Source organism: Triturus cristatus, chromosome 4_1, assembly GCF_964204655.1.
Source record: "Triturus cristatus chromosome 4_1, aTriCri1.1, whole genome shotgun sequence".
Classification (NCBI taxonomy): domain Eukaryota; kingdom Metazoa; phylum Chordata; class Amphibia; order Caudata; family Salamandridae; genus Triturus; species Triturus cristatus.
The window spans coordinates 856690919-856715378 of NC_140585.1; the positions used below are offsets into that span (position 1 = coordinate 856690919).

Consider the following 24460-nt stretch of genomic DNA (forward strand, 5'->3'; position numbering starts at 1 on the left):
GAAAACGCAGTTTTCCCCTCATAAGTCCGTCTGATTTCTGAAAACGCCGCACAGCCTGCTTCTGTGACCTTTCACACCGACCAATCTTTTTTGACTGTACCTGACGTATACCAAAAACATTTTGTGCTGCCACTCCCTCCGCCCCCCTCTCCCCCCACACCCCCATGTCCCCGTTTCATGGAGTGAGCGAGTTTTGTTGCAACCAGCCATTCTCGCCCCCCAGACAAGGAACGCGTCCTTTTGTAGTTATCTCTGCCCCCCACTTATGTACCTGTCCCCGGCACCGCAGCCTCTAAACCACTTCCAGGTTGTGAAATTATCTGAGTGAGGGTGTGAGGAAAGGGGGTGATCGCACATGAGAGCCATTTCAGAATGAGGTCAACCCATTCCGTGCCGTCTCTGAAAGATGCTTCTTTTTAATTTTTCTAAAAATTGATCTGCTCGTTTTGTAGCATATAAAAGCAGACCCAATTCAATGTGTCGACCTTTAGAGAAAAAGAAAAAGCGAGAAATGAGTAAAGATGGATCGAAAGAGAGATACTAAGATAGAGATAGAAAGGGAGCAAAATAGAACTAAAGAAAGCGAGTAAGATAGAGAGAGGGAGAGAAATTGATGGAGAAAAAGATGCAGAAAGAGGGACAGAAAAAACAGATGCAACGAAAGAGAAGCAAAATTAAGAGGGAGGGTGAAGAGAGTGAGGTAGAGCGGAATAGACAAAGACAGATCTAGTGTGAGAAAGACCCTGGACCGAGAAGCAGTTCTGGATTACCAAACAGGCAAAGTAGGCACTGGCCTATGGGCCCCACTCCTTTTAAAGTACACAAACCAGAGACATCACATTCACGTAATAGTTTGTCTCTTAAAAGCTCATCTTCTGGAAGCTGGCAGTTTGTAAAAAAAATCTGGTGCATTGGGGATTAGGAGATAATTTGCGAGGGGGTCTCCGAAATTTTGACTGCCCAGGGCAGGGTGTCTTAACAGCATTATAGGGTCCCCGGGCAAAGCACTGCACTGGGCACTGCCTACACAACCAATCACAGGAATAACAAGCATTTACAATGCAATGGTCTCGGCATTGTTAAAGTTAGAGCTATTGGCATTGCTCATGACATTATTTTTGTTTATGTTTTTGTTTTTAAAACATTTAAAGAAACGGCATTGTTATTTACAATGTCAATAGCTTAATCTCTCTCAAATGCGAGACCTATTGCATTTGCACCCACACACAGAGCCACACACACAAAGCCACCCACACACACAGAGCCACCCACACAGAGCCACCTACACAGAGCTATTCACACAGAGCAACCCACACACAAATAGAGCCACCCACACAGAGCCACCTACACACACAGAGAGAACTGCAGTTACACGCAAATAACGTTTTAATTTTTTTAGCCAATGGATTAATTCCTGAGAAATTATACTGTGACCAGATATCTGAGATCTGCCGGGGGCGTTCCAGTTTTTCAATTTCTAACCGGCAAATTTTAGTAAAAGTGCCTAACGTCCTGGTTTTTAAAGAGAATTTACGAAGTACAACCCGAAACTAGTTTTTATCTGCACCTGTGCAGGATTAGCTAGCTGCACTGACCAAGAAGCAATTTAAGTCACGCGAAGACTGACTGGCAAAGTTGCATTTCATACTCCATGTTATTACCACAAATGACCAGTCATGGCAACTTAGTACCTTTCAGTCGTGAGTGTTCTGTGCAGAACAAATCTCTTTAGCTCAGGTGGAATCAGTGGCATACATTACGTATACAGTAGTCCTACTTCTATATCAGTGGTGTGTGTCGGTTTTTGGCTTTCAAAATCTGGTAACGCGTACGGGGACAGAAAGCTTACCCATGCAGGTTATAAAATATTTGAGAAGCAGGAGCATCAACCACATAATTTGCGTTACAAGATTGAAATCCGTAGCCCGCAGATATTCACAAATCTTTGGAACAAGTGCATGTTATGTTATGTTATGTTAATGGTTTTTGTACCGCGCACAGCTGCCCCAGCAAAGGGGCGTCCTGGCGCCAAGAAAGGTAAACACAACATCACAAAATGCAGCAGAGTCAGTTGATTTTATTAAAAAGAAACGTTTTAATGACACGTCTGAACCTGGTTAAGTCTTCCAAAGCACGGATGTCATTAGGGAGAGCGTTCCAGAGCTTGGCGGCATTGAGCACAAGAACAACTGAGCTGTTCTACTTTGACTGATACGAGTGACACAGAGATCTCTACAGAAGATGCGAGAAACGCAGACATGCCAACCCTCCCAATTCAAGCGGGAGACTACCGATTTCAAGGCTAGTCTCAAATTGTGTGATCCTAGGCAAATATTTTATTGTATAGAACCACCTTTTTCTTCATTATTGCATATGTAAGCCCCTTCAAATAGACAAATTCTAATGCTGTCATCATGGTATCATTCCACCTCGACACTTGTAACATGGCTACAGTAATAGAGGGACCTCGTGACACCAGTTTTCCAGTTCTTTATTTAACGTACAAATCGACAAAAGAGAAGCCCATGACTGGAAAACTGGTGTCCCATTGCCACGGAGTCATCTCGACACCCCGCGGGGTGACCCAGTCCAGACATTTCAGTTTGTTGCTGTAACTGACGCGTTGGTCCACCTGCCCCTTCAGCATTCCATAGTATAAGCGTTCCTCGCATACCCAGCATGTCCAAGACTTACCTCTTCTGCAGCCCAGAGCGCGCGGGGAGTGAGGGAATGGGCGGGAACTCTGGCTGGTTCGGAACTGCTAATTCCTCGAAAACCTTTTGCTCTGTCTGGATCGAAGACCTTGGAGCCGAGGATTGCACCAAGTGTGTCACATGGGATGTTACAAAACGCAGGCTCAGCAGAGGGGGCAATGACAATTGAAATGGTGATACCAAGACTCAGAACCGGGCCAATGATGACGACATTCACAGGGGGATCTTGCAATGCACAGCAAGCTCAACTACCCTACCTCTCTGCAAGCAGCTGTCTTCAGGCTAGAGCGGCGTCACGTGCAGTACTCCAGGCATCGACGAGAAGAAAAGCCCAGCCGCTGTTAGAAAGAGGCTCGAGAGAACCCGAGATTACCAATGAACGTGGATAGAACTCCGAGTGATATTTCCCAAGAAATAGGTACCGCGGGCGTTCATATGCGCAGGGTATGTATTGAGAGTGGTACAAAGCGGGGAAAATACTAAACACTGAAAATCCTAAAATGTAAAATACTGGTTACATTTAATACTTATAGAATGCTTATCGTTTAACGTCATCAATGTGAAAATCAAACACATGAATCTGTTCGAGTTAATGTGTGTATGTTTGCTGCAGAGCAGGAAAGTGTTTTACCACAATTACAAGTGACTTAATTGTATTCATGACTTGCTCGCCAACCAGTTAATGGGTAGTTACTCCATTCAAAGATGGCCCCCGCTTACTGCAGGGGAGTGGCGGCCTCATCCTAATGATTTACAAACGTTCTCTCGCAGAAATGCTAGGCGTGGTTTTCAGGGAATGATGCAGCCGCCCGTAGGGCTGTGGGTGGTCTAGTAAGACGCAATATAACACCCGAAAATTAGGACTTCAGTGCCTACTTGCTTTTCTGTTGGTCGGCCGGTTTGATGGAATGCTTAAACAAACGTTGGCCAAGGAAACAGGTCTCGCATAGAGTGGGTGACCCGTCTTTCTCCAAGGTCAAGCAAAAATGCCTCGGAGAAACGCAGCGTCATTTTCGGATTCGGGGGCGTGTTTTTCTTTCTCTCCTCTTGCCATTGGCTGGAATGTTTACATTCCAGAGGAGAGAAAGAAAGTAAAAAACACGCCCCCGAATCCGAAAAAGACGGGACTTAAATAGACAGACGCCCCTCCTCCAATGGCTGGCCTCCTTTTAGGAAGCCAGCCAATGGAGAAGAGGGGCGGGTTCAAGCCCCTACTAGAAAACATTAAATCTCGCCAAGCGAGACTGCGCAAGCGCAGCCTTCGCCAGCCGTGAGCTAAAACTGTTTAACGGAAAAGTAGTGTTAAATTACGGCCTGCAAGGTGCCCCTATGCTTGTGGGGCCCCAGGCGGCTGCCCAGCAAGCCCATGCGTTAAAACGTCACCGGCCTTGGGGCCTCCACAGGGTTTAATCCGGCACTGCTGAGAATGCGAGCGTATGTTTCATCCCACTACAAAGACACCCATGAGAGCTGTGCATTTTTGCTCTGTTGCTGTGACATACATTTGACAGGCTCAATGATGTTCGTGGAAATATTAGAATTTACAATGTAAAGACTGTGATACTTTAAATAAATACCTCTTGTCTGCCAGAGATGGTCAACACTCACAGATGCAGTTCATCCTGTTTGGAGTGCGTACTGTTAGGTACCAGCCACCCATCACACTGTTGAGCCTTCAGCATGACATGACTGTGGCTGCTGAACAGTGATGGCTGACAATGTTAAATGTACAGAAATATTTCTTGGTGGCTGACAATGTCAAGTTATCAGAGTCTTTCTTCCCAGGCCACGAGCTGTGGCTGCACTTTTTTTTGTGCCAAATATTTTAACAAATTGTAGAAAAAGCAACAAAAGTACAACACATACAAATGTCAAGAGGCCCAGTCGAAACACAACATACGCCTTATATCAAACAGAGTCAAAAATATGTGACCAGATACATACACAATGATTTGTCATAAAGGTTCCTTAATGCCTAATACCTGAGATAAGATGCCAAAGTGACAGTATGTTCATAGCATTGTAAGAGAGTATCCAGAAGTACATTCAGCAATGAAGAGCAATGCACAGATATGATGACCACAAAGAGTAACCAGAAAAACAGCAAGGGGACATACAGAGAACAAGGGGTCGCAGGCCCTGAGAGTGAACTCCATAATATGAGTGAAACAAGAAAAAAGGAGAGATAAAGAATACTAGAGGAAGGAAAGAGTGAGAAAGGGAAAGGGGGGAGCGCCCCGGGGATGTCAGACCCGGTGTGAAATTAAGTACATTCTGTACAATATAATGGAAGGGAGAAATACGAAAGCATCCATTATGCAGCGGCCATGAAAGTGTTCAGTGTGTGCCAGAGTGAGTGCAATGGGTGTGCTAGGGAAGAGTGCTAAACTTTTATGCGCAGTACTTCTAAGGTAAGTGGCCCCACACGTTGTTGAGCGCTTTCCATTCTAACAAGTTCACTTTTACTGCCACCGTCGAGAGGAGGTCCAGTAAAGCCATGTCGGTGTCAGATATACCTAAGGAGGGGTTAAAAACATAGGGGTCCAACATGACCGAGAATTAGGTAAGTCAGAACGGCCTAAAGATACCCCTTAGTTAAGCCTCAGCCCCGTGCAGGAGCTGCAGATGAGCTCAAGGCCTCTCTGAGCACAACCAGAGCCGAACCCTTGGCACAATTCGAAGATATGTCAACTATGTGATTCAACGCCCACATTGACATATTCAAAAGTACAACATTATCTTTAAGGCAAATATGAACTGTAGTTCATTAAGCATATAAGGGGTTTATAAAGAGAGTTTGCATTTTGCACGGCAAACTGGCACCGCACAGAATTCAAAGCTTTCTCTGGAGTTGCCTCTGAAAGTAAACACAGCATTCTTCACGCTTCACCCGCTGGATTGCTTTCCCCGAAGGGCTGTTCCAGGTACAACCGTGTAAGGCACCAAATTCTGCGAATTGGGGAACAGTGACAAAGGAGTTAAAACGAGTGGTGCTTCGGGCGCGGCTGCCCTCCCCCCTCACAGGACTGGGGGCTGCTGCAGGCTGACGTCACGGACCACAGAGGTCGTCATTCTGTTGACCTGCAGATCTCAACACTTGAGACACACTGGGGGGGCTTGGCAGTTGTAGCTTTCCGGATGTGGATGTGTGTTCGCATGCTTTCATTTCTAGACAAAGGCTGTGATGTGGCTTGGTCGACTCACCAGTTTTTAGTGCTTCCAAACACCGCACCCACACCAGACCTTCTGGGAGACCAACAGCAATGCCTGCTGCTTCCAAGAACTAGGATTTTTCTCCTGACTTTAAAATAAAATCTGTTTATTATCGGTTCCTTGATGACATCTAAATATCACACCAAAGAATATCAAACATACAGACAAGACGACATCCTCACAAGCAAACCAATTAGACTATATATATATATAAATATGCATTTGCAATGCATTAGGTCTCGCATTTACGAAACTCTCGTAAATGCGAGACTTTTGCATTGCAAATTCTTGTTTTTCTTCACTTTAATGTCGGCTTTAATGTGGGCATAGGGCCTATAACTTTACAGATGCCTGGCTCCCCACGTGAGAAACTACGAGCCCCTCATTTCTTAAATGTGTGTTGCACTTTTTTGGATTCAAAGCATACTTGACATGGGTCCTGTAAAAGCCTGTATTTATACCCTGTCCCACGTGATCGCACAAGTGAAGTATCGCTGTTACCGGAAGGAGTGTGGACCTATAGACTTGAATAATAATTTATAGTACAATGGGTATCAGTTGATTCACAGTACTTCTCAGATCAAACATGAAGGATACTGCAATGTTATGTATTAAACTGCACACCTTGGGTATATAGGTTTGATTAAAAAAAGGTAATTAAGGAAGGAAACACCTTCAAAGAAACGCCTGGCTTTGGTGCTATTTTTAGGTTAGGGGGGCCTCTGCATGAGAAGACAGTAAGGTTGAAAACCAGGGTGTGGAGTAAAACCCTTTTCAAATGGCTACACTTTGGAATTTCCTTGTTAAAGACGCACCTGCACATGGGCAGTATGCAAAGCTGTCCAGGTTTCAGATACCTTATGTGTGACATTTTCATAATTTAAGTGTAATTATGAGTGACACTTTCTCGCAAGCAAAAATCAAGCACTGAAGACGAGGGAAACATATCAATGTCAGAAATTACATCATGGGAGCAACGAGGAACTCTAAGAAGAGCTTAAAACAAAACTGCTGCAAAGCACCCGAAATGGAAGGGCACCAACCGACATGGCACACCGACAGCCTGTCCACATAGCTACCAAGCTTTCAGGTGGCCTGTGTGTGACATTTCCACAGTTTCAGTGTTGTTATGAGTCACATTCTAGGATCTAAGGTGTTGCACCTCGAGTGACACCTTCTCACCAGCAAAATCAAGCCATAAAGTCAATATAAAGTCAGATATCATAAATTGTCAGCTTTAGAATGATGAGAAGCACTAGCCTGACTACATGGCCCATTCTCTCATTTTTTGTCAAACCATTTTTATTGCAAGACCAAGTACAACGTACAGTAACCAGGATGCATGTCAGTAATGCAGGTTTCCCGTCCTCCCCTTAACCGTTAGTCCGTGCCGCATACACAGCCGTACTGCCCACATCCCGGAGGCCGGTCGGCGTCACATAGACATATGGCACATTGATACAATACTGTCAGGAGCAAACTTCCGGTGGGGAGCCCCACTGCCCGCTTTTGATCTCTGTCCCTCTGCTCCCCCAGATACGCACAGTACTTACAATCTACTTCCAGAGAACCTTAAACTTATAAACTCCCCCTCCACCCAACCCTCCCTAGTGATGGCCCATTCTCTCATCATTAACCAAGAAGTAGCATGACCCCAAACCAAGATCGCCCTCACACCATGAACAGTTTTACCCCGCGCAGAATGTACACACCATGTACACATCCAGCAGATCTACCCCTACTCAATGTGCTCTAACCCCATTTAAATCAATCAGCCCAGTCATTTCAAAGCCATTCTAGCCCCATTCGCATCCCTTAGAGCCAGTGTGGCCCCTATTAACAACCATTAGAACTAGCCTTACTAGCATTACCCTGCCCAGTCATCCAACCCAGCCAGTTCCAACCATTTTACCCCCATGTACATCAACCAGAACCAGTCTTAAATAGGGTTGCCACCTGGCCTGATCAGTATTTTAATGTCCTGAGGTGCACAAAAAAGAAAATCATTTTAAGTCAGTTTTTGTTTTCCTTTTAGTACATATTTAAAATGGCAAACTTAAGAACAAAGGACTTTAAAATGTCTTCAGGAGCTACCTCAATGGTCAGTGACTGCCAATTAAAGTAAACAAAATCAGAAAAGCTGTTTTAATAATGTACAGGGATGATTTTATATAAATCCTGTTTACAATGTTCAGGCATTTGCTGAATCTTGAAATAGGAACAAATATGATATTATTTTCTGGTAAAGGTGGCAACACTACTGGTGTAGCCCAAACTCACTTTAACCCCATTCACTGGCCAGTTTAATTCACCTCTACCAGAGTCACAAGTTTCAGCCCAGTGACTCATTGCCAGGCTGAGCCAGGGTGTTTTTGTGTGGCCTACAGAGCTGGGGGAGATCATGCGGTGCAGATGACAGCACCGGGCATTAACCCTCAGGAGAGTTTTGACGAGGCTGAGACAGAGCCACACACATAGGTCACAGCCAGGCAGCCTCAGGCTGCTGGCTGTATTATTTCGGAAATTTCAGAAACACTAGCTTATGGCCAAGGCCGGACTGGAAACAGAAATCGGCCCTGGCAAACTGCTCAGCCGCCCCCCCCCCCCCCCCAGCCCCCCCCCAGGGTGAGGGGGAGTGCAGCCGAGCAGTTTGCGAGGTCCCGTTACGCCGATTTTGTTACAGGGGGCCGATATTGCCGGCCCCCGTAACAAAAATGGCCCCCCAGGGGCCCAAAACCAGCCCGCACCCTAGCGGCCTACCGGGGAAATGCCCGGTGCCTGCAATGGCCAGTCCGGCCCTGCTTATGGCACAACGCAGCCAGTCTGTTACAGAGAACCGGCCACAGTCAGCACCAGATCACTCACCAGCCATGGCCTGCACAGAGCTGGGCAGCTCTGCTGAAGTAAAGTGACGGGACCGGGAGCCCATTTTTAAGTGTTATAGCATTAACAGCATGAGAAACTGGGATAGTAAAGCTCGACACTCCAGACACTTACTTCTACAGCGGGAGCAAGGCGAGACGAGGACAGCAATTGAATTTGCTAACGCGAGTTGACTAGCTGCAACAACTCGGACTAGTCCCTCCGGCGAGCCCAGCAGCATTGAATGCTCCGGAACACCCAGGCAATAACGATTGATGATTCTGGGCTGCTGGTCATGTGTGCTCTGTTCTCCAGCTGCACCATCGAGCTGCACTGCCAGCAGCCAGATTCAGAATTGCCACCGCGGCCAGTAGACAAAACTTAAGATCAGAACTGCGCACAAACGGGCCGAGGGCAACAGGACAGACCCTCCTATTATTGTGAGTGTCTGATAACTTACACTGTCTCGGTAGTAGCCATTGGCCAGGCACAGTGTGACTCCTGTGCCGACATCATTTGTAATGCTGCGGCACAGTAATGTGAATACAACAATTAAGCTGGTTACATTGTAGCAGTAGTTACCCTGCGAGCAACTGAGCCATCCCCCAAGCCTGCCAGGACCAGCGTGCACCCAATGGTGACCGCGTCCTGCCTCTCCAGACTAAAATTCAGTGGGTACACTAGCAGCTCTCCCGCTTTGAGAGCCGAGGAGGCCCTATAATGCATGACGTTGCATTTAAGTGCAGTGATGTTGATCACCACACTGAAATGCATTAGTCTAAAGCCTGATGCGTGTTTCTTTGCAGGGCTGAGTATGTATCCTTTTCTGTGTGAGGAGTCTGGGTTTGTAGAATGCAGATTTGGTGTAAGCGGTGGACTTCAGAAGGCTTCCGGAACTAAAAAGTTTGTTTTATGGCATGTTCTTCAGCTCCCGAAGCATTGTAGGTCAGAAAAAAGACGTGATTGTCGCACGTGACCCTGTCTATATTACCCAGGATATTTTTATATAAAGGTGTGGTGTTGCAAGGGCTCGGGTGAACAATAAACCTCATATATATCACTTGTGAAATCTGAATAAAAATGCATTACAAAATCCACACTTGATATGACTGCAGTGCTACACTTTTCCTGCTACTTGAACATTGTGAGGCATAGTGGGGGAGCATACTTTTCAAGCATGGCTCTGTTAAGAATGAATGGCCCCGGGGAAGTCACAGTCGCAGACTAGTCTTCCTCCATGGAAATTCGTGCAGGAATGATGCCAGACAGGGATAGGTAGAGCTAGGGGTAAGGGATGGGTGTAAGGTCAAGTATAAAGGAGTCAAGAGAGGCTTGTCCAGCCTCTTCCAGGACATTGGCTTGAAGAGGTGAGGAGTGTCTGCTGCAGTGTTCCCTATGCCACAGGCTCGTTCATGTGGCACACAACCGGAGCAATATTCTATATTGGAGAGAGACATACCTGCGAGAAAGAGTAATAAATTGGTGTGTCGAGCAGTATGTCAGGAGGATGCAGGAGAGGATCAGTTTATGTTGGGCTATGATGAAGGCAGCAATGAGTGGGAAGAAGGCATTTGAGTGATGACGAAGATATGAGGTGCCGGAGATGCAGAAAAAGGGCAGAGGTGAGGCAATGGAAAGCGCAGTTGGTGTCTTTCAGAGGTCAAGTGCAGACAAGGGAATCACCTCTGTAAAATCAGCTTGGACAAGCAGAAGACATAGCGAGGACGCTGGCCAAGTACCTTCAGGTGAAGGAGATTGGTGGTCATTATGGGGAGCAAAGGAAATGAGGACTGGGGCAAAGGCTTGCAAGTCGGTGGGTGTTGGGGATGGTGACATTGAGGGAGTGGGGGTGAGGGCAGAGGATGCTTGTAAGAAAGTGGGTTTCTGTTGCAGTAACCCCCCCCATTTTTTGCCTCATAACTGATGCACTTTTTCCTTGTTGTGCCCTGGGCTCCTGCCAATCAGGTGCCCAGGGCCTGTGTTCCTAACCTAAAAACTGCCTAACAGCCAAAACCCAATTGGCATCTCTGGTCACCTGTCAGCCCCTGGTAAATGGTACCCTAGGTACCCAGGGCCTTGTGACCAGGGAAGGGCTGCAGCACTCATTGTGCCACCCTTAGAGGCCCTGTACCCTAACACACACACACTGCCCTTGCAGGCTGAGTGTCTGGGTACAAGACAAAACAAGGACTCGACATGGCACACATCCCTGTGTGCCATGCCACCACCTACACTGCCCTGGCATACATCAGCCACCCCTCTAGCTGGGTGCCCTATGCCAGTGGTGTGGGCACAGGAGCATGAGCCCTGTGCCCCTACAGTACCCAGGTCCATTCCTGGGCACTGTAAGTGCAGTGCTGCCATTTAAGAGTACATGGTGCTGAGAGCTCGTCAAACACGAACTCCACAGCACCATAATGGTAACACTGAAGACTGAGAAGTTTGGTATCAAACTTCTCAGCACATTAAACCCACACTAATACCAGTGTGGGATTTAATGTACCAAGCACCACAGAGGGCATCTTAGAGATGCCCCCAGAAACATAAACTACAATCTACGTCTGGTCTGGGAGGCTGCCTAGGCTGCCACACAGCAGACTTGTTGCTGGACACCTGGGTAGGAGAGCCCCTGCTCTCCTGGGCCTGCAACAATGCACATCCTGGGCGAGGTGCTAAATCTCTTCCCCCAGGATGGGCAGGGGGAAGCTTCAAAGGCATGCCGCCTCCGTGAGCTTCCCCAGGCCACTTGCAATCCCCACTCTGGCAGGAAGCTTGGCCGGAAACCCCAAATAAGGACAAGGGATGTGCCAGCCTGCCAACCTCACCCCTCAGGTGGGGGAGGTGAGGTGAAGCACATCTCCGGGCGCTCGCCATCTTGAAGATGGTAGGCCCTACCCAATCAGGACTAGGCTACTGCCCCCCTCCCACAGGAGAGTGGCAGAATAGGGGTTGTACCCACCCCAGGACAGGGACCCATTGGTCCCTGCCCTTTACCTACCTGTAACGCCCCTAAATCTAGTATTTAGGGGCACCCTGAGCCTTCCTTCCACAGATTCCAGATTCCAAAATACACAGAAGAGCAAGAAGAAAGAAGACCTGCCCTGCAGCTGCTAAAAAGAGGAAGACACCCACTGCTTTGGCCCCAGCCCTACCGGCCTGTCGACCCTCGAACTTGCTCCTGCTACAACCCGGCACCTCTTGTGGCCAGCAACCTCACAAACCCTGGAGGACCTGGCTCACTTTTGGCTCTAAGCACCTGGGACTCCAATGAGTAGAGGCTCTACTCAAAATCAGCTTCTAATCCCTGGCATCAGCCCAGAACCGCGAACCCTGCACACTCTGCACCCGCCAAGCCTGGCCTGTGCCGGAGTGAACAAAGACCACGAGGACGACCCCCCGGCAACTGTGACCCCGAGTCCGGCACCCAAGGACTTCCCTCGATGCTCCTGACGACGCCTGCAGCCTCAGAACCAGGTACCCCCCAACCTCGATCAACAGAGGGTAAGATTTCCCGACGCCAAAAGGCACTCCTGCACCCGGCGCCCTGCGGCCCCCTGTGCCCAACTCCTGGGTACCTACCTATCCTCCAACTACCCAACTTACCTCTCGAAGTGGTGGTGGCACTTGAAGAATCTTGGTCCCCGAGCTTGCAGTCTTTTTCCAAACCGGAGCTTTCCCATTGAAATAAATTGAGCACCCGAAGGCTCAAAAGCACCCTGCACCCAGCCGCCCGAGTGGCCCTGGAAGTGTAACCTCTACACCTATCTACTTCCCCATTTGCCCTGAGCAAGTGACCAGGAGCCCAACGTCCACAGCCGCATGGCCTGCTAGTCAGCAGCCACCAACCAAGGCCCCCCTGCCTCCAATAGGATAATATTGGGCCTAACTCACTCTGCACCCGGCTGCCCCTGTGCCGCTGAGGGTGTAACAACTCTACCTACCTGACCCTGGGAGACCCCTGAGTCTGTGCCCAGAACCTTAACTTTGCCAGTCGAGTACTCACCCAAAATCCGATAACTCAATTTTCTCCATAGGGTAACATTGACTGGTTTCTTCTGAAATTTCGTCTAAGTGTGGAGTTTTCAAAACTTAAATTATTCACTAAAAATCAGCCGAGTAACAAAAACGAAAATACTCACCTGCTATTAGGTGAGATCCCAGTGCTGGATCTTGGTGCCCAGCACTGACCCTGAAAAATATTCAAAACCGTACTTACCAGTAACCCAATTTTCTTCCATAGGAAATCATTGACTTTTTCTGTGCAATTTCTTCTGTGTCGCTTTTTGCAAACTTCAAATATTCTTTAAAAATCGTACAAACTGTGAAAACGTAATTACTTACCTGTTTTATATCGAGGTCCCAGTACTGAGTCTAGGTACCCAGTACTGGATTACAAAAGTAACGAGAACATACCATACCTGCAACTTGAATGTTCTTCCATAGGGAATCATTGACTGTTTTCTATGAAATTTCTTCTGTCAACTTTTAAAATAGCTAAATATTGCCTAAAAATCCTAGCAGTAACTAAGTCGACTTTTATCACTTGTTTCTAAGAACTGTCCCAGGACTGAATCTAGGATCCAGTCCTGGAATTACAAAAGTAATCCTGAGAGTAATCTATTGCAAATAACTTGAAACTTCCATTTAACTCAATGCATTATTGTGTTTAAAATTGTGTTGCCTATTGCAACACCTTGTAATTTTCTACAAAAGCCAATTGCATATTGCAAAAGTAATTACCTAAAGCATCTCATTCTGAAAAAGTATATTTTAATACTTATTTTTGGTTATAAAATAAAACAAGCATATATTTTTTATATATAAACCATTGGCCTAGAGTTCAGTTATTGAGTATGTGAAACCATTTGCTGACTGAGTGTGTACAACAAAATGCTTTACACTGTCCTCTGATACTGCCTTACTGCTCGACCAAGCTACCACTTTAGAGAGTAAGGTTATATCTAACTTTAGCCTCTGCCAAACATCTGGGGACTGTGAACTCTGTACACACTGTACCTATTTGGGAACAATATATACCAGGGGTACTCATAGTACGGCACACGGGCCGCCAGCGGCCCGGCAAGCCTTTCTTGGTGGCCCGCGGACCTTGCAGACATCGTACCGGTGTTTGCTCAACAGTGTCAGCAAACACGTGGAGCGCTGGGGCGCTAAGAGGTGAAATACAACAAAGCCTCGTTATCATGCAAATGGTCTCTTAAAGACCTGTGAAGTACTCGGGTGGGGCTGTGTGTGTGCCCTGGAAGGGAAGCTGCCTCAGCTGCCAGGGGCATAACTCAGCCCCCGCGGTGCGGGGGGCCCCCAGGCTCCAGTGGCCCCCTCACTCTAAGAGAGGGAGACGGCTGAGCCTGGAAGCAATTCTCTTCAGCCTCCCCAAGTCCCCATAAATTAAACTGTGCGCGCACACCACGGTGACGGCCTCAGAGTCTTCCCTCTCATTCTGTCTCGCTCCTCAGTTAGTGAAAACCGAGACTTCAAGAAACGGGAATTACCCTCTCTTTCCTCCTTTCGTTTATTTGCTCCCCTGAGAAATGGATCCAAAAAAGAATAACATTTTTGCTGGAAACGTTGTCTTTCTCTGACACAAGTGCAGCCTCCGGGTGGAGAGAAATAACACATTCCAAATGTGAAAAATAAATAACTAATTAAAGCAAGACAGAGTGGTTGCAAGATGTCCAGATTGATTTATTTACACCTAAACACATTAGTGCCACTTTACAGTGTTTGCCAGTGAAGTGATACTTTTGTTTACTCCTCTCTCTTTGAACAACATAGTTTTCCCTGTGTGGGAAAGTGCACCTTGCCTGGAGGTACTGAAATACCTGCTTGATGGGTGAATTGGAAAACAAAATGTGTACAGCGACTGTGTGTTTACGAATGTGGTCTTTTTATACCATACTGCCTATGTTTTGAAAGAATATAAGCAATGGGCACTGAAACGGGTCCCTTCCGGGCCCTGTAGTCATGGCCTTACCTTTTCATGCAAAAGCACTCACTAATATCAGAATAGTGAGTGTAAATAAAAAAGGTAACCATGACTGAGAGGGAGGGAGACGGGGAGAGGGAGGGAGACGGAGAGGGAGGGAGAGAGGGGAAGAGGGGGAGAGGGGAGGGAGGGAGACGGAGAGGGAGGGAGACGGAGAGAGAGGGAGACGGAGAGAGAGAGAGGGGGAGAGAGGGAGGGAGAGAGGGAGGGAGACAGGGAGGGAGGGAGACAGAGAGGGGTAGACAGAGAGGGGGGAGACAGAAGGAGACGGAGAGGGAGGGAGAGAGGGAGAGAGAGAGGGGGAGAGAGAGGGAGGGAGACAGGGAGGGAGGGAGACAGAGGGGGGAGGGAGACAGAGGGGGGAGAGAGACAGAGAGGGGGAGACGGAGAGAGACGGAGAGGGAGAGAGACGGATTGAAGGAGAGAGGGAGGGAGACAGAGGAGGGAGGGAGATGGAGGAGGGAGGGAGATGGAGGAGGGAGGGAGACGGAGGGAGAGGGAGGGAGACAGAGGGAGAGGGAGGGAGACAGAGGGAGAGGGAGGGAGACGGAGGACGGAGGGAGACGGAGGAGGGAGGGAGACGGAGGAGGGAGGGAGGGAGATTGAGAGATATGTGTATCCGGTGGCTCAGTGGACGAAGGCGTCCGCTGCAGGGACCTGTGTTCCACCTCATGGTCACAGTTTTTTTTTGTTGCTCTAGCCCCGCCCCCTCCCCCAATGACCATGCCCCCAAGGTGCGGCCCTCAGCCACAAACCACACTGTAAATTTGGCCCCCAAGAGAAAGTTTGTGAGTACCCCTGGTATATACAGAGCCACTTTCTCACAATGCACCACTGAGGTGGGAAGTGACAAGGTCAAAGAAGGAAAAGTTGTTCAGACAGATGACATGGCAGGTAATGACGATACAGGGTCAACAAAACCAAAGAGGAAGAGACACATAAGAAAAGGCTTCCTTACATGGGTTTAGTGATGCACCTGGAGTCACACATTTCTGATAAGACTAAGAACAGGATTTGGAAGCATGAGTAAGTGGATGCTTTCAGGTTGTTAAACTTAGATATCCAGGCTAAAGAAGGGTTAAAAAAAGAGGAGAGGTAACTAACAAGGAGAGCTAGGGTGCCCATTTATATGGAAAACTAGATGTAGGCATTTTAAATTTATGCCAGCATTTATTGCAAAAGACAGGCAGACAGGGTCATTGCACTGTTCAGGTACATCAATATCATCAGGAAGGAGCAGATGCACTTTAGAAGCTAGGCGTGGCTTAGTTACGAGGAGTTCAGGGAGCGTGAGACTTAATCCAGACAAGGACGTTGATTCTGAATTGTGAATGCAGTGGATGTCATCTACGCAGTCGACAGCTTGTACGCATACGGTGAGCAGCCTTCCGATCACAGACTGGACTTTTCAGCCCTGTCTCACTCAATAGGGAGCGGGATATGTGCCTAAGCCAACAGGACCCATTGTCCGGCATGTTGGAACTTCACTTTTTGCTCCAGACATCCATGTAAATTTAAACAAGAGAGTTGAAATGTGGAGGAAGGCACACCAATGTGCAATGCTTCACACTGGCCAGTCCTGCAGAACAATGAAGGGAGACCTGGGGGAGGGGACAGCAGGGTCAGTCTGGGCCAAAGGGCTCCTACACCAATTAACGTGGGGTTTCTGCTCCCATGGCTCGTGGCCTACCCAGACAGGGTGGCAGCTTTGAAGTTGGAATGGGGTTTCAAGGAGGGTTTTCTTGTTACCAGGACCCTAGAGAACGAAGATGGGTGGACAATTTAGGATTTGCAAAGGAAGTCCTTGAAGTGGTGGCTGCGAAATTGTGGAAGGAGGTGGAAGAAGGGAGAATTGTAGGCCTGTTGTTTGATTGGCCTTTGGCAGACTTGATTATATCCCCAATGAGGGTAGTGCTAAAGAAGGGGCTAGGGAAATGCAGAATGATACACCATTTGTCATGGCCGGAAGGAGTTTCAGTCAATTATTTAGTTGCCGCAGAAGACACTAAAGTGGTATATGCGTCAGTGGACGATGCTATTCGTTTGGTGAGGCGGTGTGGACAGGGGGCATTGCTGTTGAAATGTGACATCAAGTCTGTTTCCCGTCTGTTGCCTATACACCCAGAATATTTTCTGCTGTAAGGCATGCAATTTGGAGGTGCTATTTACATTTACAAGGTATTGTCCATGAGATGTGCCATTTTTTGTGCACTGTTTAGGTTTAAGTCTTTTTATTGAGTATATCAAATCAAACAGTTGTTAACGAGGTAAATGAATAGGTGCATTGTGTGCAATGTTTGAGACTTTCAGCACATTTTTGCAGTGGGTGTTCACTAAGAGGAGCAGACATCAGGAGGTGTCCCATTACTTGGATGATTTTTTATTTGTCGGCAGGAAGGACTCCGGGGATTGCCTCAAAGCTCTGAGACAATTTGAGACACTGACAGTGGACCTGGGAGTTCAGGTCTGCTGGCTCCGGAAAATATGGAAGGCCCCACTAAGGTTTTGATATTTCTGGGTATTGAGCTGGACACAGACTTGTTGGTGGCACAATTGCCTCAGGCAAAGGCGCAGGAGATTCAACAATTTTTGACCGAGGTGATCGGTGTATGGAGGATAGAGTTGAGGATGGTGCAGAAGTTGTTGTTGTGTTGAATTTTGCATGCAGAGGAGTGAGGAGGGAAGGATGTTTTGCAGACGGCTGGGCATGGCTATGTCAGGGGCTATGTTCCCACATCATGGAGTATGGATGTCTTTGGCAGTGAGAGCTGACCTTTGTATCTGGAAGACCTTTTTGGAAGATTTCAATGGAGTCCGATGTTTCTGGAGGAGAATCTGGTCCGGCAGGCACAGATTTTTTCGGATGCTGCAGGGGCACCTGGTTTTGGTCTGTTTTGGGACTGAAGGTGGTGTACAGAGAAGTGGCTGCCACACCGTTTGCAACAGGGATGGAGCATCGCCTTTCGGGAATTTTTCCCATTACTGGTGGCCTTGACAGTGCGGGGGAACTGGCAAACAGGACAGTGATGCTGTTACCTACAGACATTTGGGTGTGGGGGAATTGAGAGTGTTTGGTCTGGGCGAGATTTCTTTAGCTGAGTCTACCAGAAGGAGCTCACATCTAGCGTGGAACAAGTTTGGGGAATTTGAGGGACATCCCCAGAATGCGATGATACAAGATCACTGTGAAATTGAAGGGAGAGTGTTACGTTTTGTCATGTCGTTCATTGAAAAAGGTCTATCGCACACGACCATTGCAGGCAAGTATGCGTGCGTTTCTTTTTTTGGAAAATTGTTTTGGGGTTTTGACCCAACCAGGGATGAGATTTTGGGGAGGATTTTGAAGGGGTGGGGCAGGAAGCATGGCGCTGGAGGGCCATGTTATGGGAGGCTATTACTTTTGACTTGTTGCAGGGCCTTCTTATGGTTTTGCCTGATTGTTTTTACAATGGTTTTGAAATGGCTGTTTTCAGGTTACGCATTATTTCAAAGTTTTTGGGTGCTTTTTGAGTGTCTGGATAGTTAGTGTAGGCCCAAGACACAGGGGTGCTACATGGTGAGATACGTTTAGAGCAAGGATGGATAGGAATTTGGCTGAGACCATGCAAGACGGAGCAGGCAGGGAGGGGCGAGTGGATATGGTTGCAAGAAGGGGGCAGTCTTGATGTGTGCCCTGTGAATGAGTTGCTTAGGTTTCAGACTTTACCCAGGCACAAGGCTAAATTTGATGAAAGAGGAGGTAGGATTACTGTCTTTCAGTTGTTGGCAGTGTTGTGCATGGCGTTGCATAAGCGAGGGAGGAAGCCAGCCAGTTTCGGGACACACTCCTTCAGGATTGGGGCAGCGATTGCAGCAGGACGTTCGGGGAGAGATTGGAGACAGATTTGACAGATAGGCAGGTGGAGATCAAGATGTTGTGAGCATTATGTGCAAAAAAGAGGGGTTTCTGCATGAAAGACTTGGGTGGCTAATTATTGTTTGCTGCAGGATACATGAGCGGTCCTTGGAGGAGCAAGCTGGTAACATGAATAGTTGGACACTCTTTCATGCACTGGGCAGCAAAGTATGTGGACAAGCATATTTATGGACAAAGCCTGTGACTGCCCAACTACAGGTATGAGGTGCTATGGTGGCGGAAAGGGGGGATGTGGTCGGTCTATTTATTGCTATTGTTGGCGAAGCTGGTCCCACAGAGAGGTTGTCCAGACATGCCTCTGGTGCACTTGGGGAAGAATGATTTGGTCCAGGTTTTGGAGTTGACTTTGCTGCAACACATGCAGCAGAACATAGAGGAGATCAAAAAGAACTTTTCGATGACAAGTTTGGCATGGACAGAGCTTGTGCTGCGTGGACAGTGAAGGGGGGCAATTAAACGTGTGGCTTGGAGAAAGCTCAACAGAGCAATGAGGGTGTTTTGCTTGGCTGCGTCATTAAGGTAATGGCCTATGGAGGCAGAAAGGAGGAAGAGCAGTGTCTCTTTCGGAAGGATGGAGTACATATTTCTCAGCTGGGCAATGCTTACTCTATGATGGGGATTAGGGATGTGGTGAGTAATCTGATGTAGGAGGATGTATCGCTGAGTTTCTTAGAATGCGGCAGGAGGGAAGGGCAGTAGAATGCCCTATGGGGTTTTCCTGGATGGCGGTATTTTGTAGGGTGGAGAGTCACATGAGGGCATATCCACCCCTCCTAAGGGTTGGGATGAAGGCAGCACAGGCATGCAGGATTCTTTGAACAGGTCAAAGAGTTTTCATTGGAAAGTGTTTGGTAGGGGAATTGAAAGAGAGATTAGAGAATGGAAGGAGACCAGTGAGTGAAAGTGGAAAGACTGAAGCAAGGAATGGGGTACCTACTGGGTTGATAGCTTGGTGAGAAGTGTTCAGTGAAGAAGGGAATGACGTGTTAAAGATGGTTTGACATTATGTTAAATGTTGTGTTAAGGTTGATTCACTGTTTTGCAACCATGTCCTAATAAATGGCCTTTTAGGCTACATGGTGGTATGGCATGTGATTATTGCACAAATCTCTTGCTATTCAGATGTGTTGGTTTTAGTCAATTATGAGCTGGTGTAGCCCTCAGGAAGGATTCATGCTCATGACGCTTCTTCACTCCAACTGAAAAGTCTGCCCACACCCTCCTTTCTCAGTACCACAAAGCATCATCAAACCACTTCCTACAAAAGGGAGGCTCAGCTAGAGGTGTGATTTCCTGGCTGAAAGCACCTGAAAGACATAGAAGGAGCATTTCATTCAGACAGCAGCCTAAAAGCCACGCTTCCAGAGACTAATCACACGTGACCTATTTGCGTCTGTGGCGGACTCCCAATATGTTAATTTAATATTTGACTGAAATTTAATTAATCCGTTTTATTTGATCTTGAGAACTGATGTGATTGGATACTAAGAAGCTCCTGATGCTCTTCATTGCGGTGATTTTCATGCACGCGCTGTGCTCCAAAGGACAAAATCGTAAGTGATGCCTCTTTGTTTATTTTTTTTTTTAAATGACAAAACAGTGGTAAGGGTGATCTTTAAAAGTGTTGGGAAGACAGAACATTGTGTAGAGTGACCCTCAACAGGAATTTTGGGGTTGCCCACTTTAAGACATTTTGCAAAAACGCTGTCAAAAATTGTATTTTTTCAAGCTAACATACATTAAAAAAATCTATACAGCTTGGTGATGTAGGCCATTCAGAAAATGTAACTTCACACGACCTATTATATTTCTTAGCATCTTTTTTCACTTTTATATTTTACTTTCCTTTAGTGACCCTCAACAAGTGCAGCACTGAGGCTGGGATTGCACAGCGCCTGGTGCGCACGCATTTAGTATCTTTTCCAAGAGGTTGGCACATGTGTGCCTGTCTGGAGCATAGTTACTTAGGCTGTGGCTACACTACTCTAGATGAGGAAAACCAAGGAATCAAGACAAACAGCAGATCTCTGCATGAGAGCAGCACTTAAATGCTAATGGTGTCAGAACTCGCATATTTACTCACTTACCGGCCTAAACATTCCTCTCAATGAGTCAAGCATCAACTGAAGAGCTCTGTGTGTAACCTACATGTCACTCATGCCTTAATTGTACATGGTCTGTGAGTGAGGAAAACATGCACCAATCTGGCCTGCTAGATCTCTTCTACTGGAAATGTTAGACTGCACTTTCAGGCTTCTTTGAGAGAGCAACCCTTGCTTTGCTACTGCCATGCTGTACCTGTAATGTGAGGAAGTAAGCTGGCACTGTTGCTCTCAGATGTATGTGTCATCTGATGGAGAAAGCCTGCCCTAGCTCAACCTGTCCCCTGAAAGAGGGAAACTTGCACTGTTTCTGTCCACTTTGTACATGTTCTACGGAGAACAGGTGATTTTGCTACTGTTGCCCCATTTTATGAAAAAACAAATAATCTAGGGTCTAATGTACAAAAATTCATAATAAGCTATTGTAATTTGCATCAAATAATGATTATCAATTTGCTATATCGGATTAGGAACGTACTAAAATGGATTTTGTAGAAGAGGGTGCAAGTTGAACACGTACCAACGATATTGGTATTTTGTGAACCAATCTATGTATTAATAGGTTGATTGACAAAGTACCACAGATTGACCTATCTCTTTGATATACATGAGTTTGGTGGCAAGTTGAGACCTGCTATGATTTGTTGGAGTCACAATCATGGTGGCCTGCTGGGGGTAAGCAGACCACCATGTCTGTGATTGCTTTTAAATAAAGCAATTTTTTTTTTGTAAATGCTGCCCATTTTCCTAAAAGAAAAATGGGGTGCGTTTGAAAAACAAAATATATTTTTTTTCAGACATTCTTTAGGAGTTCTACCTGCTCCTAAAATATATTTTGGCCTACAGTCACAAAGGGGTAAGGGTTCCTTCTGGACCCCTCCCTGTTTGCAAATGGGTACAATCAGTTTGCATTTACAAATATTACATTTTGGTAGCAAAACATTAATACATATGCTAAGGAATCCGTTTTTGGAAGGGATCCCCTTTAGACGCCCCTTCCAAATAGAAAATTATGTATTTAATCTGAAACCCAAATTGCGATTCGGGAACGTGGTACTGAATCTCACTTTGGCATCAGTACCTTTAAAAAAAGTCATTTTGCAGTCACAAAGGGCCGAATTTGACAGTTGGGACAATCAAATCGCTTTGTTGAACAGGCCCATAGTGAATGCAGATGCATAACATGCCTTATGTACCAAGGACTGTTTCACAATATTTAATGTAAGACAGCTTCAGTTAAAGGAAGCCATCTGACCACTGACAAGCAACATTTAAGCACCAAAACATGTTGAAGGAAAAGAGAAATAAGGTTTATTGCTCAACCCTACTCTGTCGAATCTTGTGGTAAGGAGACACCAATAAAAACATTTTAGCTCACCCACACATGCATTTATTATAGATCTGATAGTTTTATAAACAGAGAGCAACAATGTTAACATACATAAAGGACATAGCCTCATTCAAACTAGGGAGCCCATAACTAGGACATTGTACAATCAGAGAACATCAGTACTCTTGTATGGTTCCCAGTGTTACATTGTGGAACCCAATGACAAAGCATGCCACACCAGCTAGGGAGGTGGTCATGGTCCTATGACTTAGCTGTTTTCTTCCAAGAGTTTGGCTGTTTCTTCCAAAAGTTTTGTAATTCCTGTATGTTTATGTCTGTTTATAGAGCACATACAACGGTTATTCACTATGTTAGCTGACTGTGTTGCTCCTATCTTGTATGTGTGAGAGAACTGTATTATAGTCCGAGGTTTTTAAGTGGGCTGGGACCCAAAAAGTTTGAAACGAGTCCCTATCAGAGCCTATATTCATGTTTTAATCATGCAGGCATACTATTGGTCAGATTCTGAAATATGACCGTAAAAAGCTTAAGGTGATCCATGTCAGCAATTCAATCCCTCTTGCTTTTCACATTTTACTTCTCCTTGTATCCCCTAAGAGTGCATGCAAACATGACACCTATTGGAAATTATTCTTATTTATACTTCTTTGGCCACACCCCTCACATATTTCATCCTTTTTAAAGCACTGGATATTCCTCCTGCTACTGCCACCTTTCCTTTACCTATTCTTTGAGTTATGAAAGTTTACACAACTTTATTGTATGTTTTACCTTTGTTATGTTCTGAAGCATGGTACAAAACTTTGAACTGCACAAAAAAACAAAAGGCAAGTGGTAAGCCGTCCTGAAAGGCTATACTTTAAGCAAGCATTGGTAAAGCCGGTAGCTGTCGCCTTCAATAGCTATTGGCTTCATCAATGTTTTTCACCATGTTGCACAGCAGCATGGCTAAGAAATGGAAAAAAAAACTCTATGATGTGGCCACTGCCTTGCAAAACAATAATATTGACAAAAACGATAGATCACACATAGGCAAGACCTATAAGGGTTGTCAATGCTTTTCTTCCCCTTGTGACAAATCTAAAGAACAGAAACCAAAATCAAAGCTATCTGAAGCAAGCAAGACCAGAAAAAGAAGCCAGCTTCCGCTGACCAATAAAAGCAAGAGAACGGAGAAACATGCCTACCAATAGTAATTAAGAGAAATTAAAGTGACCAGCAAGCCTACCAGTGGTAATTCATGGGAGGGCTCTAAGCTCCTTTTTTAGATTTAAAAATAAATAAATAACAATAGGCTCACAAGAAACAGTGCATGCGCTATCTCAGGTAAGACCTAAACAGTGCTAAAACAGTCCTTCTCTGGTAGTGCTTTCAGGATTTGGAACTCTATCCTTTTTAAACCAGGACAATTTATTCCGAAGACATTTTAAGAGGGAACAAAATCTTCTGCTTTCGAAATGTCAGCTCTAAGATTGATGAACTAGACTCAGCTGTTCTATAATATAACTAAGACTAAGACATTTTCACTCATTCACACCTTATCTGCAATGCATATATTAATCTATCCTCCATGTTAGTCTATCCCTTTAGGATTATATTTCATTTTTCATGTGATATTGGGCTGAGAATATAATTTTCATTAGCCAACACTCTTCTACTTTTTTACACTTTGCAATTGTTTGTCTTTACCCCATGTTGGTATTGTCGTGGGCAAATACTGATAATATGAGAATTAAAATTATTTGTTTGAAGAGGGCAGCAAAGTAATGCGGCCCAAGACTGGTCCTCTGAATCTCTCTTCTTCTCCTCTGTGGAACGAGCACACAGAACACCAGTGCAGCACTTTCTATCTGGAGTTCCTCCATGAGTGATCATTTCACACTTGCTAACCTTTAGAGACAGAGGTTCTATCCTACCGGGAGCTGGGTGTCAGGACTCAAGCTCGTATGAGAACATGTGAATATTGGTGTTCCTGGAGTTTTAGCAATATAAAGAGAAAGCTCAGAGAGAAGGAAATTAGGTACATGATGCAGTTCCGGGCATGCCTCAGGGTTATAGCTAAAGGGAAATCTTGGATCGTCACGACTTGGAACTGGCTGGAGGCATATTGCAGGGTTCCTACAAGGCGACGTGACACTTGGAGAGAACAATGGAGGAAGGGAGATTGAGATACAGGGAGGAAGTAGACCAGGACCCTACCAAAATAGATGAAACCACACCACAGAAGGAAAGAAATGATGGAGAAGATAATTTGGACTTAGCAAAGGACTGACTGGAGATAGTGTGTTCCAACACTAC

At 46.1% G+C, this 24460-nt stretch overlaps 1 protein-coding gene across 2 annotated transcripts in view; it reads left to right on the plus strand.

Annotated features, from left to right (window-relative positions):
- Positions 1 to 20002: 20002 nt before the first annotated feature.
- The window catches only part of LOC146855664 (uncharacterized), a 212791-nt gene continuing 208333 nt past the window's right edge, over positions 20003 to 24460 (plus strand). For both annotated transcript variants that reach the window (XM_085650634.1, XM_085650633.1), the window contains exon 1: positions 20003 to 20262. In XM_085650634.1, coding sequence (XP_085506760.1) covers positions 20208 to 20262 — 55 coding nt within the window. In that variant the 5' untranslated portion in view covers positions 20003 to 20207. The remainder of the gene's footprint in view (positions 20263 to 24460) is intronic.